General features: G+C 42.2%; 1 protein-coding gene across 1 annotated transcript in view; it reads left to right on the top strand.

Annotated features, from left to right (window-relative positions):
• Positions 1-4,063, top strand: part of LIPG (lipase G, endothelial type) — a 30,225-nt gene extending 26,162 nt beyond the window's left edge. Inside the window, exon 10 of the mRNA XM_012769889.3 lies at positions 1,134-4,063. Coding sequence (XP_012625343.1) covers positions 1,134-1,155 — 22 coding nt within the window. The 3' untranslated portion in view covers positions 1,156-4,063. The remainder of the gene's footprint in view (positions 1-1,133) is intronic.
• The last annotated feature ends 11,710 nt before the right edge of the window (positions 4,064-15,773 follow it).

The raw sequence follows: 15,773 nt of genomic DNA, 5'->3' as shown, positions 1-15,773 counted from the left end.
GATGAGCCACCTCACCTGGGGCTGGGTCTCAATTATCCGGCAGCTGAGCCCGTGCTCTGGGGTCCCCTGTGATTAACCATCCGCCAGCCTTGAGGCTGGGCTGCACCCCAGCTTCTCTGTCTCCTGTTCAGGAGCATCAGCACAACCACAAGCACAGTGATCACAGGCCTTGTGGGGACTGAGAACTACCCGTCTAATTAAGGGACTCAGTCTAGCGTAGGCTCATGGGATTTTCTGCTATCACAGCAATTTAAATTCTTTATGTTTGCATTTGAATTTATGCCTTTCAAAATGTTTATATATATATATATATATATATGTATATTTAAACTTCATTGATCTTTAGAAGAGCCATGTAGATTGGACACACCCAGGAAGGATGGTTATTCTTATGATAAGGGATAAGATATTTTATTCTCCTTTTCTGCTCCAGAACTTCATAATTGTTGAGAACTATGGCTCCCCTCACACTACTTGTTTTAGAAAACAAGCCACCCCTTCCCTTTCCCTCAAAGGAACAGAAAACCATAGGAGCCCGAGTAATAAGTTAGCCCTAGTAAGTCATGGCAGCCCTAGACATATATGTGACACCTTCAGTATTCCCCCTCCTGTCATGGGTTCTGTTCACCTGTTCACCGATTAGGAGACTGAGGTTCATAGAGGTTCAATGGCATGGTTGTGTAGGTGAGACTAGAATCACCAGGTCTCTGGACTCAGTCTTGCCCCTTCCTGGCGTAATCCAGTTTCTCTTGTATTTCGAGATGGAGGGGAAGAGGACACTTTGATAATTTTCCCCACGTGCGCATGTGTGTGTATGTGTGTGTGTGCGCGCACGCTTCGGGGTGGGTATTGTACTAAATATGCAAATGCGGAGACTGTGCTGTATGCAACAAGGGGCCCGGGAAGCGCTGCGGTGTGGTGTTTCTCAGAGTGAATTTGTGGCTTGTCGGGTTAGGGGGAGAAGGAAGCCCTTCACGATCTTGTCCATTTCTTCTGAAAGGAAAGCAAGTAAAACAGCCCACAGGTGTGTCAGAAAGCTTGGTCTTGGGGTGTGGAGAGCAAGTCCCAGTACAGGTTGGCATATTTGCTGGGACGTGAGCTGACGTGTGCCCCTGTCACATGGTTCCTTCCAGTCCCACCGTGGAGCTTCCCTGAGGGCACCCGGGGACATCTTGCCAGCAAGGACCCCTGCCGCCCAAGCACATGGAGGAAAGTTACCGCCGAGGACCCACCGATGGAAGGGCCCCTCTCGGCCTGGACCCTGAGCATCAGGAACAACTCGTCTCCTGTGACGGCTGGGACTTCTGGCTGGAGGGGACTGCACTGCCGAAGCTCCTGTTGTTGCTAGGCTAGCTCTAACTCCACACCTGGGGCGACACCTCTAGGCACCGAGCCCAGATGTGCGTGTGAGTGGCAGAGCCCGGGGTCAGGTTCTCAGCAGCTGCACCAGCCCATGCTTTGCCTGCCAGGGACCACGGGCTCTGCAGTGGCTCTGCGGGGAAGGCTGGCAGCTGCTTGGCCCGACTTGAGCCTTCGTGGGAGGTCTTTCCACTGGGAGCTGACTCAGGTCAGATGGCAGGCCTGTTGCCTTGTCCACCCCGAGAGAGGACAGCACACCTGGGCTGGTGCCGACTCTGTGGAGGTTGCTGTGGGGGTTCTCGTGGCTGTACTGACATTCCGTCTTGTTCCTCAAATTACCCTCTGAAGCACACATCACTGGCTTTCTTATTTTTCCCTTGTTCATTATTTGGTTGAACAAGCATTTATTGGGCACTTAAGATTCATTAGCACGTGGCAGTAGACGCATTGCTAAGATGCATTACTAACCCCAGTGGGGCTGGGATTTCTAGAACCCCTTCCCGTTGGGGTATAAATGTGGTGGAAGGCATGAGGGGCATTGGCAGGGGCTACGGGATGTAAGAGTTAGGGATCCCAAGGCCTTCGGTGGTTTCTACCTATTTCTTGGTAGTTAACATGTGTCGTGTCCCCCAAGAGTGACGCGTTTGGTCACTAGCAGAATAGCAAGCAGAGTATCTTACCTGCTGGGGCCAGAATGGCCGGCGGTTGCTGGATATGACTGCTTAGGAGCAAAACCTCTTCTGCTCAGGGAGATAGAAGGTATTCCATTTGTAATACAAGTCTGTTTATCCAGAACCAGCATGCGCCAGGGAGAGCTGGCTCTAACATTTAATACAGTGCTTTTTCCTTTTTGAAATATCTTGCTTTAATACCAGTGCCTTTTCTGTCTTGGAAAAGCCTCCAATTCTAGATCTTTTTTGTTTGTTTGTTTGTTTATTTTCAAAATATTGATTAAGGGGGTACAAGTGATTTTTTTTTTTTTTTAACATGGATATCTCATATAATGTTTCAGTCAAGGTTTTTGGTGTGCCCTTCCCCAGAACAGTGTTCATTGTACCCAATAGGTAAGGTTTTTTTTTTTGAGTCAGAGTCTCACGCTGTTGTCCGGACTAGAGTGCTATGGCATCAACCTAGCTCACAGCAACCTCAAACTCCTGGGCTCAAGTGATCCTCCTGCCTCAGCCTCCCGAGTAGCTGGGACTACAGGCATGCGCCACCATGCCCGGCTAATTTTTTCTATATATTTTTAGTTGGCCAATTAATCTCTTTCTATTTTTAGTGGAGACAGGGTCTTGCTCAGGCTGGTCTCGAACTTCTGACCTTGAGCAATCCTCCCGCCTTGGCCTCCCAGAGTGCTAGGATTATAGGCGTGAGCCACCATGCCCGGCCTATTTTTCACATTTTTAAAAGGACGGGCAGGGGTCAGTTTTTATCCCACACCCACCCTCCCCACTTCTTGGTTTCTCATGTCTAGGTCTTGATTTGAATTAATATATCTGATATCTGAGACAGGCTTTCATATTTTTCAAAAGTTTGCATGTGTATCACCTAATTAGAGTGAGATGAGCAGGGCAGCTATTATTGTCTCTATTCAACAAAATTGAGGCTTAGCGAGGTTGAGCCACATGCCTAGAATTATATGCCAAGTTGCTGGTGCAGCCAAACTGAGGGCCCAGATTTTCTGGAGGCAAAGTCCATGGGGCAAATCGTCTCTGAAACTTCTCGAAGACTTCTACAGCCATTTCCCACAAATATACTCCAGATGCGAGACAAAGAAGGACTTTTTTTCAGAGCCATCCATAAAACCCTAAACTCTTTTATTAATATATAACCAGGAGAATACCTATGCCAAAGGGTTGGGCTTTTTTATGGGTGAGATATAGGAGGAGGTGTGACATCCAGTGGGGGAGAAGGAGTGATTTTCTTTCTACTTAGGTTTTTAAGGACATTGGTTTAATCCATATCGTGCCAAAGCTGTATCACTGTTTAATGCCAAATGTCTGAAGACATGACCAGTTGAGTCTCATTTAAGGTATGTTCTCTATCCAGCTGTGTGCTTCGCTTGCTCCTGTGATGCTTTCTAACCAAAGTGAAGCTTGTACAGGTTGAGTATCCCATATCCCAAATGTTTGGGACCAGAAGTGTTTTAGATTTTTTTTTCAGATTTTAGAACATTTGCATATACATAATGAGATATTTTGGGGATGGAACACAAGTCTAAACACAAAATCCATTTATGTTTCACATACAGCTTAGACACATAGCCTGAAGGTCATTTTACAGAATATTTTAAATAATTTCATGCATAAATCAAAGTTTATGTTAAGCACTCATATGTGGAATTTTCCACTTGTGGCATCCTGTCAGCGCTCAAAATGTTTTGGATTTTGGAGCATTTTGGACTTTGGAGTTTTGGCTTAAGGACACTCTGCCTGTATTATTGGCCGTGCCTCCTGGTTACTTTTGACTTCTGTGTTTACTAATGGAAGCTTTGGGAATTAACTCCTCACTGTGTTGTGTATTTATATAATACATTTGGTTTGAAGCCTTGATTGTATATAATGATGCTTTTTTAAAAATGCTACTTAGAACACTATTTATTTCTCAAATGTATATAATGTATGAAAACAAATATATGGTTAGTTTTTACTGTAAGATTAAAATTTTTTAATAGTAGAATAATAAAAAACTGCAAAATTCTTAATGGTCTGGCAACTCAATTCTTAAAATTTGAAAGAATTATAGATGTCCAAGCCTAGGGTTTGAAAAAAAAATCACTTTAATATGAGATGTATTCTTTATTTAATACTCATGGTTATCAGGAGTGGATAGCAACACCTTTCACTAAAGAATAACAAGAAAAATTATTTCAAGTGGAGCAGGAAGTTCTGAAGATAGACTTTAGAAAGGACAGGGAGGGTGGCTGGACATTTGGGAACATTACTGAGGATATAGGCTTGGTTTCATGGGACCCAGAGAACAGGGACTTAAACCAGAGAGAAGCTGACTTCTCTATGGCATTAAAGTCCCAGCTGGTATGAGATTCTGGTCTATAGGCCAAGAGGGGTACAGGCTATTCATTTTCACTGTGCCATCCATAGGGTGTTCTCATCCTCACAGCCCAAGGTGTCCCCCAATAAGTCCCCTTCCAGCCAGTGGGAAGGAAGAAAGGGAAAGGGGAGGACAGTCTTCTCTTAATGGCACGACTGAGAAGTTGCCCACAATCTACTGGCCAGAAATCAAGCATATGGTCACGTGAAAGGCTGGGAAATATTACCAGGATGCCCATGGGCCCAGCTGAAAACTCAATTATTACTTTTAAAAATTTATTTTTAAAAATTATTTTTGGAGACAGGGTCTTTCTCTGTTGCCCAGGCTGGAGTGCAGTGGCATCATCATAGCTCACTGCAACCTCAAACACCTGGGCTCAAGAGATCCTCCCTCTTCAGTTTCCAGAATAGCTGGGACTATAGGTGTGCACCACCACGCTTGGATACTTTTTAAATTTTTTGTAGAGACAGGGTCTTGCTATGTTGCTCAGGCTGGTCTTGAACTCCTGGCTGCCAGTGATCCTCCCACCTTGGCCTCCCAAAGTGCTAAGACTACAGACATGAGCCGCTGTGCTTGGCCTTACATAATATTTTTTAAATTGACATATAATAATTATACATATTTATGGGGTACACAATGATGTTTTGGTACCTATAATGTAAGTGATCAGATCAGGGTAATTAGCATATCCATCATCTCAAACATTTATAATTTCTTTGTTTTGGGAACATTCACTATCCTCCTTCTTGCTGTTTGAAACTATATGACATGTAGTCATCCTACAGTGCTATAGCTCACTAGAACTTATTCTTCCTTCTAGCTGTAATTTTGTATCCTTTAATAAATCTCTCCCTATCCCCTCTTCACCCTACTGATTGGAGATTACCATGTGTTTATTAGGAATTAATTTTTATCCCTTAGAACCAGGGAGATAGACAAAGGGACCCTTTGAATGATTCAATTTTTGTAGTCAATTTTTAGTAATCTTAAACTGATCTATCGCTATGATGAATAACATAAATTTGACTTTATTTCTAGTCTTAAATGTTAAAACATTTTAAAATACAAAGAAAGCTTTCTGGAAGGGGGAAACTGGCTGCTCTCCATCTCTGCCAGGGACGTTCTGAAACCAGGCTTAATAATGGTAGTAGGGATTAGGTTAGACAGTAAGAGGTATATTCTCCGTTCATTCTGGTGTCAGAGGAATGGGGGAAATGATGTCTCTAGTAGATTAAAGGAAATTTTTTTTGAAATTGCCCAAAGGTAGAGGCACAGCTGGGTAACTCCAGAGAGTCTTGTTTGACTTGGAGTTTCTGTTGCCAGAGTCAGGGGAACTTCCTCCGGCCTGCCTTCGACTCTCCAAATAAGCTGAAGCACCAACCTCCTTGGAAGGATGGATATCATGTAGGCACCAGAACAGTCACTGTCATCAAATGTGGTGTTTCTTAACTGTCCCCTCTGTGTTCAGAGTTGCCCTGAACCTTCTGCCATGTGAGTTGTATGAGGGCAGAGATTTTTATCTGTCTTGTTTTCTGCCATTGTCCTAGAACCTAGAATAGTGTCTTGTACATAGCAAGTATTTAATGAGTATTTCAATGACTAGCTGGAATTAGGTACAAGAAGCCAGCTGCTTAAACAGGCAGTAGGTGAGCTGGGAAAAGAGCAATTAATTTGGAGCCAGAAGTCCTGACATATCATTCAGTACTATGTGAGGTTTGGGCTAAATATAACCTTTCTGAGTCTCCATCTGCTCATTTAAGAAACAGAGACAATATCCCGCAGGGTTGTTGGGAATGTTAAATATATATGGTTAAAAAAATTAGTGTTTTGTAAACATTTGAATTGGAAAAATGACAGTGTGAGATAAAGATAAAATAAAAATAAAATCTTTCCTTATATGTGTGGAAATTTTGTGTATGATAAGGGGGTCTATTAATCATTGAGGAAGGAATGGATGGTTAATAGATGATGTGGGAAAAGTAGGCTCATAAAAAAGAGAAACAAAATTAGATCCCTATTTTAACCCATATACAAAGCTGAATTCCACTTGAGTAAAAGGTATAAATGTGGAAGTCATAATGCTAATGGATATTATAAAATATAAATTTGAAACCTGTATAAAAACCGAAAAAATATAAAATGGCACAATTAGGACAATAAGAAATAGAAAACTTAAATAGATCAACAAATATGAAAGAAATTAAAGTACTAATAAAACATTTTCCTTTATCTCATGTGTTCAAAAAACTTCCTAGTTATAGAGGTTTTTGCCTCTATAAAAATTCTAGCAATATTTCAAGGAGCATATAATCCCTAACTTACACAAGTAGTTACACATAATAGAATAGAAGAGAAATCTTTCTAAATCTTCCCAATTCATTTACAAAAAAAAAATTGCAGGCCAAACTTGCTTGTGTACATAAATGTGAAAGTTCAAAATATTAACTCCTCTTATGGGCTGAATTGTGTCCTCCTAAAATTCATATATTGAAGCCCTAAGCCCCAGTGGCTCAGGATGTGACTTTATTTGTAGATAGGACTTTTATTTTCTTTTGATACAAGATCTTGCTCTGTCACCCAGGCTGGAGTGCAGTGGTTTGATCATAGCTCACTGTAACCTCTAACTCCTGGGCTGAAGCAATCCTCTTGCCTCAGCCTCCCAAGTATTCTTTTTTTTTTTAGACAGAGTTTCACTCTGTTGCCCGGGCTAGATGCTGTGGTGTCAGCCTAGCTCACAGCAACCTCAAACTCCTGGGCTCAAGCGATCCTACTGCCTCGGCCTCCCAAGTAGCTGGGACTACAGGCATGCGCCTCCATGCCCGGCTAATACACGGCACCCGACCTAGAAACTATTCTTATATGTAGAGCTGAATAAATATACCTTTAATGGGTGAGGTGGTGTTACACTATAGAGATATCAAATTATTCCACAAATTCAATGCAATCCCAATCAAAATTCCAGCAGTATTTTTTGAGAACTGAAAATTTTATTCTAAAATACATATGGAAGGGTATAGTCCTCAAACATATAATTTAACTTTGAAAAGGAAGAGCAAAATACAAATATTTTCCTAACAGCTAAGACATGCTATAAAGCCATAGTAATAAAAACAGTTTATTATTGGCACATAGTCAGTCAAATAGGTTAATGGATGTAACAGAGAGGTCAAAAGCAAACATATGTGTTTATGGGGAGACTTGTTTTATGACAAATGTAGCAGCACAAAGCAATGAGGGAAGAATCTTATTTAGTAGGTGGTGTTGGGAGAACTGGCCTAATATATGGAGAAAAGCAAAGCTGGGTCCCTATCTTCTACCAGTGAAAAAGGCAGATTGCAGATGGGTTAGAAACTTAAAAGTGGAAAGTAAAACTATAACGATAATTAAATAAAATATAATGAAAATATCTTTGAGTCTTAGAACAGGAAAGGTTTGTTAAATCATAAGATTGAAAATGGATATGAATATTAAGGACCTCTGTTTAACAACAATTACATTAATTAATAATAACCAATATTTATTGAGAACTTACTATGTGCCAGGTACTGTTTTAAAAGGTTTATGTGCATTAACTTACTTGGTTTTTATAACAACCCTAAAAAGCTAAGTATTACTATAATCCCTTTTTACAAATGAGGAAATGGAGGCACAGAGAGGTTAAGCCACTTGCCCAAGGTTACACAGCTAGTAAGTGACAGAGTCAGCATTTGACCAGGCAGTCTGGCCCCAAATCCTGTGTGCTTAATTCTATGGCATAGGAGCCAGATAAAATTAATAGACAGATGGCAGACTGGGAGAAGATATTTGTGACATATAAAACTGATGAGATGGATATCTAGCATATGACACCTGTCTGGAAAGTATTCAGCCATTGTCAATAAAATAAGAATGGTTACCTGGCTGTTTACTTTCCCAACAATCCTAGTATACAACTAGCCTCTGCAAATCAACAAGATTCCAATAGAAAAATGGGGGAAAGATGTGAAAAAAATGTTTAAGAAGTATATGAAGAAATACTTAAACTCATAGAAATCAAATAAATGTAAATTGCCATTTTATATCTCCTGAATGGCAAAAATTAAAGAATATCAAGTGTTAGTAAAGATGCTCAGTAATAGAACCCTTGTGCACTAGCTGGTACATACCACCATTCTGGAGAATAATCCAGCTCTCCTTAGTGAATTTAAATATGTATATACTTTATGACCTAGCCATTCCCACTCCTATATGTATATATTTTTTCTCTCCCTGTATATATATATAGGTTCCTAATGGGATATATATATATAAGGGTATTTATACCTTTGTTACAGTGAAGTGTTGGGGCAACCTGGATGTATTAGGTTTCTATTATTGTGTAACAAGTTATCACAAATTTAAGGCTTAAGAAAACACCCTTTTATTACTGCATGGTTTCTGTGGCTCAGGAGTCCAGGCACAGGTTAGCTGGGTCCTCTGTTAGGGTCTCACATATAGGCAATCAGGGTGTCAGCTGGGGCTGTTGTCTCATCTGACGCTCAGGATCTTTTTCCAAGCTCGTTCAGGTTGTTGGCAAAATCCAGTTCCGTGTAGCTGTAGCGCTCTTGGCAGCTTCCATCTTCATGAGGCCAGCAGGATAAACGTTACTCTTGTGCTTCACCTTCTTTTAAAGGGCTCACTTGATTAAGTCTCTCCTTTGATTAACTCAAAGTCAACTTGTTGGTAACCTAATCATGGGAGTGATGATATCCCATCACAGTCACTAGTTCTGCCCACACCTAAGGGGTGGGGACACATCCGCCAGAGGGTGGGACTCTTGGGAACCATCTTAGAATCTGCCTACCACCCCAGTGTCCTTCCCTGGGGGTCTGGGTGAGTAAAACATGGTGGGTCCATTCTAGGGTATATACTATAACATAAAATAGAAACCCTGAACTAGATGCAAATCGAATCGGTCTTGAAAATTGTTAATAAAAAAAATAGGCAAAAAAAATGATATCTATAGTACAGGAAAAATAACACTATATATTTTATAAGACTTTCTATCAAATGTGTTACAGTGGGTGTCCACGGTGGAAAAGAACAAAAATGAAAGCTGAGATTAAGTAGGAGGCAGAAAGTAAAAGTGAAACCAGAGAGACTTTTGGGATGATAGAATGCCATGAACTGAGGAGAACAGATAATTCAACTCTCTGAAGCTGAGGTCCAAAAACAAAATAGAAAATAAAGTAAAACAACTAAAACAGGAACTAAATTCCTTGGCACTGCCGCTTGCTTGCTCATTCCCTGTCGTCAGTCACCTAGGACGATCCTAAGCTCTCGCAGAGCAGGTCCTGAGACAGGACGTGAGACCCCTGGCCCTCTGTCTCCACAGTGTCTTTTCTGGAAGCACCAGTTTTCCACAAAAGTCTGTTGGAAACGCAGGGTAGGTCGTGTGGAGGCTGAGCACAGGTGCAGTTTGCTAGAGGGGACTGGGAGTGCCCTGGAGGGACCCGGAGCTGGGTCCCCTCCAGGAGTAGACAGAGGGGGAGACAAACCACATAATCTGGCCAACACTGCTATGTCTAAAAGAACGAACCTCTTTATTAAAATAGCAATATAAATTAGCAAAATACTACAAGAATTATAGGCAATCTCCAATCTATAAACATAAGTACATTTTAAAATCTGGATGTTGAGAATGTTCAAGCTTCCTCAGTGGGGACAATGCTATAAATTGCAGTTATATTCCTAGTGTTTGCTAGACCACAGAAGGCTGTTCCGTGCATCCTGTAGCTGAAATAGGGTAGTAATAGGACTCACCTGGGAAGAGGAATCTGTGGAAAGGAGAAGGAAAAGAAGGAAGACTTCTAAGGCCAACTCTAGTTAAAATATTTAATTAGGTGAAGTTCGTACTTGTCAATCTCTGACATTTCTTTCCTATGCCTCTTGCTTCCTTCACTCTACATTTTATTAATATGATGAGTATTTCCCTTATTGCAATGGAGCTTAATGGTCAATTTTTAAATGGACACAGAAATTTCCATACAGGTGGACAACCATCTTTTTCTCAGCCTTTTCTCTGTTGCTGGCTGCCAGCTCCACATTCCTTTTCTGTCCCTTCTTGTCTCCTGGTGCCTCCTCACTTATTTTCATATTGCTCCAGGCATTTCCCCACCCCACACCCCCCAAGTGCTCCATTTTCCAAATTGATTTGACTTCCTTCGCCCTCAGCCCAAGCTCTCCTTTTTCAGGGTAGTTGATTGCCCCCCCCCAACCTTTGGAAGCTTTTAACTGAACTAAGTCATGCTCATATGTCAGTGGCTAGTAGACCTTTAACTGGTCCAGAGTTACTTGCGTTGTTTAAAGAACATGCTTGTTAAGCCAAATTAGTCTTTGATTTGCATTGAGGCAGCAGAACAGATCAAAAGGAAAGTTTCCTGTTAGAGTAGAAAAATATTGGAGTAGGATAGTCACCTTCCATACAGGCTAGTTCTGCTTGGAAATATTTCCTCTAGTCAAGTCCTCTAAAATACTGGATTTCACAGTTGATTTCATTCTGTCCCTCCTGAACTTACAGATCCTTTAAGTAAGCACCAGTATTTGTCCCTCCCCTTGTCTCCCCAGTGGTTTCCATGGCAGCAGCAGTTGCCAAGGAGGGGTAGAGAAGGGTATCAACACCCTCTTCTGTGACTGTGGGTTATCTATGAATTGAGCATGACCACTCCTAAAAAAGATTAATACATAAATAAAAGGAATAAGAGTAAAACAAATAGAAATCAGGGTTCAAGTCGCTTGTTTTTCTAAACTCTGTTATTAGTACCATTCGCCCTTGACTTTCCTTGTGTCATGCCAGCACATGTATGTGCTGCAGTGGGAAAGGGCTGTGGAAGAGCCTGGAAGCCAGGACAGGTCTGAGTAAGCCAGCGCTCATGTCCAGAGGCTAGCTGGGGCAGCAGGGGGCAGAGTTACCTGGACCGGTGCTAATTATCTCAGCCCAAACGAATCCAGGTGCTACCTAATGACAAATGCCGTTGAGCATGTTTTCATGTAGTTACTTGCCATACATACATTTTCTCTGCGGAAGTGTCTGTTCAAATCTTTTGCCCAGATTGAGGGGGTAAGATTGTTTTCTTAGTGAGTGTTGGGAGTTCTTTATGAATTCTGGATGTAAGTACTTTATTAGATATATGATTTACAAATGTTATCTCCCAATCTGTTGTTTGTCTTTTTATTCTCTTTACAGTGTCTTTTGAAGAGCGGAAGTTTTAAATTTTGATGAAATATAATTTATCAATTTATTCTTTTATGGATGTTGCTTTTAGTACAGAAGAAATCTTTATCTAACTTAAGTTCATGAATATTTTCTCTTATGTCTTCTTCTGGGAGTTCCATACATTTAGGTTTTACATTTAGATTGGTGATTCATATTAAGTAAATCTTTTGTGCATGGTGCAAAGTGTTAATCATTAATTAGTTTTTTGGTATGGATATTTAATTTTTCCAGCACTATTTGTTGAAAAGACTCTCCTTTCTCCAAAGAACTGCCTTAGCACCTCTGTCAAAAATTAATTGTCCAAGTGTCTGTGGGTTTATTTCTGAACTCTGTTTTGTTGTTCTATGCATCTATTTTGATGCCAATACCACACTGTTTTGATTACTATAGCTTTATAATAAGTCCTGAAATCTGGTACAGGTAGTCCTCCAACTTTAATTTTTTTCCAAAGTTGTTTCATCTAGGTCCTTTGCATTTTCACACAAACTTCAAAGTCAGCTTATAAATTTCTACAAATCAAAGGCTGCTGGGTTTTTGGTAGATTTTTGCTGAATTTATAGATCAGTATGGGTGAGAATTGGTATCTTAATGATATTACAACTCATTTTCACCAGTTCTTGATTTGAATTGGAACACTTTTTACACTAAAGTTGGTATTTTACAGCTTGGCTTTCTGCTAATATTATTTCTTCAGGGAGCTGTGGCTCACTCTTTCTGAATATATAAGTATTCTTGGCTAGAGAAGTTTTCAGCAATAGCCTTTTTATTTTTTTTTAATTAAAAATGTGAACCTTCAGGAACGTCAAGATGCTACTTTAGACGGTGTGTGGATGCCACGGGGCAGGGCTGTCAGATGCCCCTTTAGTCCCGAGGCCTCACTCCCTCCGCTGCTGGGAGTGTTGCCTGTAGAGGGCTCTCGTCTCAGTCTCTCTCCAGGAATTGCCCTCAGTCATCAAAGGGCTCAAGATCACAGCCCCTTCCCAGGGGCAAAACACATTCAATGATTTGAGACAGGAAGACTCTGCAGGGCGTACTAAGTGCAGAGCTCCTGGTGGCATCAGTGGAGGCCTTTGCAGCGTCACAGTCATCTCTTCCCCTGCCCAATCCTGCTGGCTTTCTGACCTCTCTCTCTCCCCACCAGGTGCTGGTCCTGAGAGCTTGCCTAGTAAACTTCTGCAAATCTCCATCTCAGACGCAGTTTCCCAGTAAATCCAACCTAAGACAGATGGTTATTTCCTAATCGGCTTGCACACCATGCAAGGACTTAAAAGACTAGCCCCACAGGCTCAGGCATGAGACTCGGGGAAAACAGAAAGCCAGTTTATCAGCGGCCGGTGATGCCTGTTTGCTGATGTTCAAAGTCACTTGCCTCATGCTTTCCCTTTCACGCATCACATCACTTTGTGTGAACCCCAACAATGGTGGCAGGGACCTGGATGATGCAATGGGGAGAGAAAGGGAGGGAGGGAGGGAGACCTTCTGCAGGGGCCAAGGGAAGCACAGCAGAGGCTCACCTGCTGGGAACAGGCTCACAGAGTGGAGGGAGCCCGGATGAGGAAGATGGAGACCCACTCTGCAGCTTTCCCCCGTTCCTGTCCAATGGGGCAAGACTGTGAGATGGGAAGTAGGAGGAAACGGTACCAAAATTACCATAAACACTGTGACATTCTCACAAGTTTATTCACCTGTTGATGCTGATAAAACCCTAAGTGATCAGAACCAAGAGGTGGGCACACAGCATCTAACGGACGTTTTTCCTAAGAGCTCTTCTTTGCCACAGACATTTGTCAACAGGCAGTCTTCCACCTTGAGGTGAATCTTGTCCTCCTCTGTCCCAGAAATACATGCCTCGCAGAATCTCCCCACATTTTTTAGCCTAGAATAGTGCCTTTTCAAACAGCCTTGGGCTGCCTCATATCAGTGAGCTTCGCTTTCTACAACAGACATACTTGTATATTTTTGTAACTATAATTATAAAATGACTAATGACTTTCACCCGTGTTCCCTCATTTGGCCTTTACAATAATCCATGGGGTAGGTAATTCTCCTGGGCAGAGGAGAAAACTGAAGTTCACAGACGTAAGTGGCTGGTACAAGGCCTCTCAGGAAGTAGATAAACTTAGATTTAAACTCAGGTTTACAGATACTAAAGCCTGTGCTTTTTTTTCCCCTTAAAAGCCTTAGAATAATTTACCTTTCAGAATACTCCTACAGAGAGTCTGTTGGTCCTCTATAAATCTGAGCGTTCACCTGTTTGAGGTGGGGGCCGCCAGCTTTCTTTGGGAGAACATCCATTTCAAGATTTTCTCCTTTTTAAGACTTTCTCACAAGAAAATGGACAGTGGAGAAATAATCTCCTGTGTGCCAGGTGAGTGGGAAATTGGCAGTCATCAAGATTTCCAAACTTGCCCAACTGGCTTGCTTGCGCTACCCAGGACTACCCACATTCCTGAAGGATGGGCTAGAGGTGTTTTACCAGAAGAACCACCTCGTGTGGTGGCAGGGGACGCTGCCTGAGGAGAGGAGCAGATGTGGTAACAGGAGGAATCTATGAGGTGAGTTTTGGACACGCCCCAATTACCAGTTAGGCAGGCCCAGAAGGTTCCAGAAGTAACGGAGAGTCCAGCATGAAAGCAGGCCCTTTCCAGACCTGTCACATTTAATCCTCACTGTGCTGGTGTGAGATGAGTTTTCCCTCTCTTTATTTCAAATGGGAAACTGAGGCTCTGAGAGACTGAAAGGCCAAAGGTCAGCACTATCATGGTGGTTGGGATCTGAGCCCAGGTTTCTCTGAGTCCAAATCTGTTGTTTTAAATTACTGTGTTGTATTAAATATAGAGTAAGGCAAGATAATGAATTGTATCGCATACTGTCAGACCCATATTTAAAATATTTCCTCAACATTTACTTAGTGAGAGGGGGAAGGGCTGATGGTGGGGGCAGGATCCCACGTGGACACTTCACTGAGCAGATAAAGTCGAGTATTAATACCTCCCTCCTCCCTCCTCTTGAGGCAGACAGGGCTGCTCTGTGCTTACCTGAGTTTACTGTTGGGAGATGTCTCCTTTTCCACCTCGACCCACCCACCACAGAATCCCTCACAAGCACGAGCAGTTTGGCCCCTGAGTAAATGACCGTGCCAGGGAGGTTGTAGTGCCGAGGTCTGGTCCCCAGGCTCTGCCACTGGTTCCCATGTGGTCGGGCCACATCTGCATGTGTGGATGCAAATGTAGGGTCTCAGGAAATGGTACTCTAAGATACAGGCCTCAGAGGCAGCTCTCTCTGCCCTCCTGCTCTTCTGTCTCCGGCCCTTCATCCTTTCCTGAGGATAGTTTCATAAACTAGAATCCCTCTTCCCCAAGGCGGGTCATAGAAATCAGAAAACCACAAAGCCTGACATAAATCATAAATATGTTACCTGAACTTTCTCCCTGCGTTTCTGTGTAAAAACTGAGGATAAAGAAATTATCTAACCTATCTTGTTTGATTGTAGGTCGTAAGACCCCCATTCCAGAGAGGGCCCTGCCCCACCCCCAGAGGGAAGGAATGCTGCACAGTGAGGCAGAGGAGAAGAAGCTAGACAGACAGACCCTACCGGGTCTCCCCACTCAGCCTAATAGCATTAGATCATGCCCCTTTTGTTCAATCATATTTCTACATGGCTGCCCATACTTTGTTGAACCTAAGCATAAAAATGGGCAGTTTCCCCTGTATCTTTGGATCTTCATTCTGAAGGCTCCTGTGTCATGTAAAAACTATGATAGAGTAAGTTTGTAGGTTTTCTCCTATTAATGTGCCTCTTGTCAATTGATTTTTAGTGAATATTCAGAGGATGAAGGGGAAGTTTTCTTCTGGCCCCTACATGACAACCTATTAAAAAGCAGGCAAAAGACATGAACAGAAGCTTCTCGAAAGAAGAAAGACAAATGGCCAATAAACATATAAAAAAAAATGCTCAACGTCACTAATCAGGGAAATGCAAATTAAAACTACAGTGAGATATCACCTAACTGCAGCTAGAATGGCTTTCTATTAAAAAGCCCAAAACAATAGATGCTGGTGTGAATGCAAGGAGAACAGAACACTCACACACTGTTGGTGGAACTGCAGATGAGTACAACCTCTATGG

This window comes from Microcebus murinus, chromosome 17, assembly GCF_040939455.1.
Source record: "Microcebus murinus isolate Inina chromosome 17, M.murinus_Inina_mat1.0, whole genome shotgun sequence".
Lineage (NCBI taxonomy): Eukaryota > Metazoa > Chordata > Mammalia > Primates > Cheirogaleidae > Microcebus > Microcebus murinus.
Note: the sequence above shows the minus strand (reverse complement) of the source record. Positions and strands in the feature narration are given on the sequence as shown.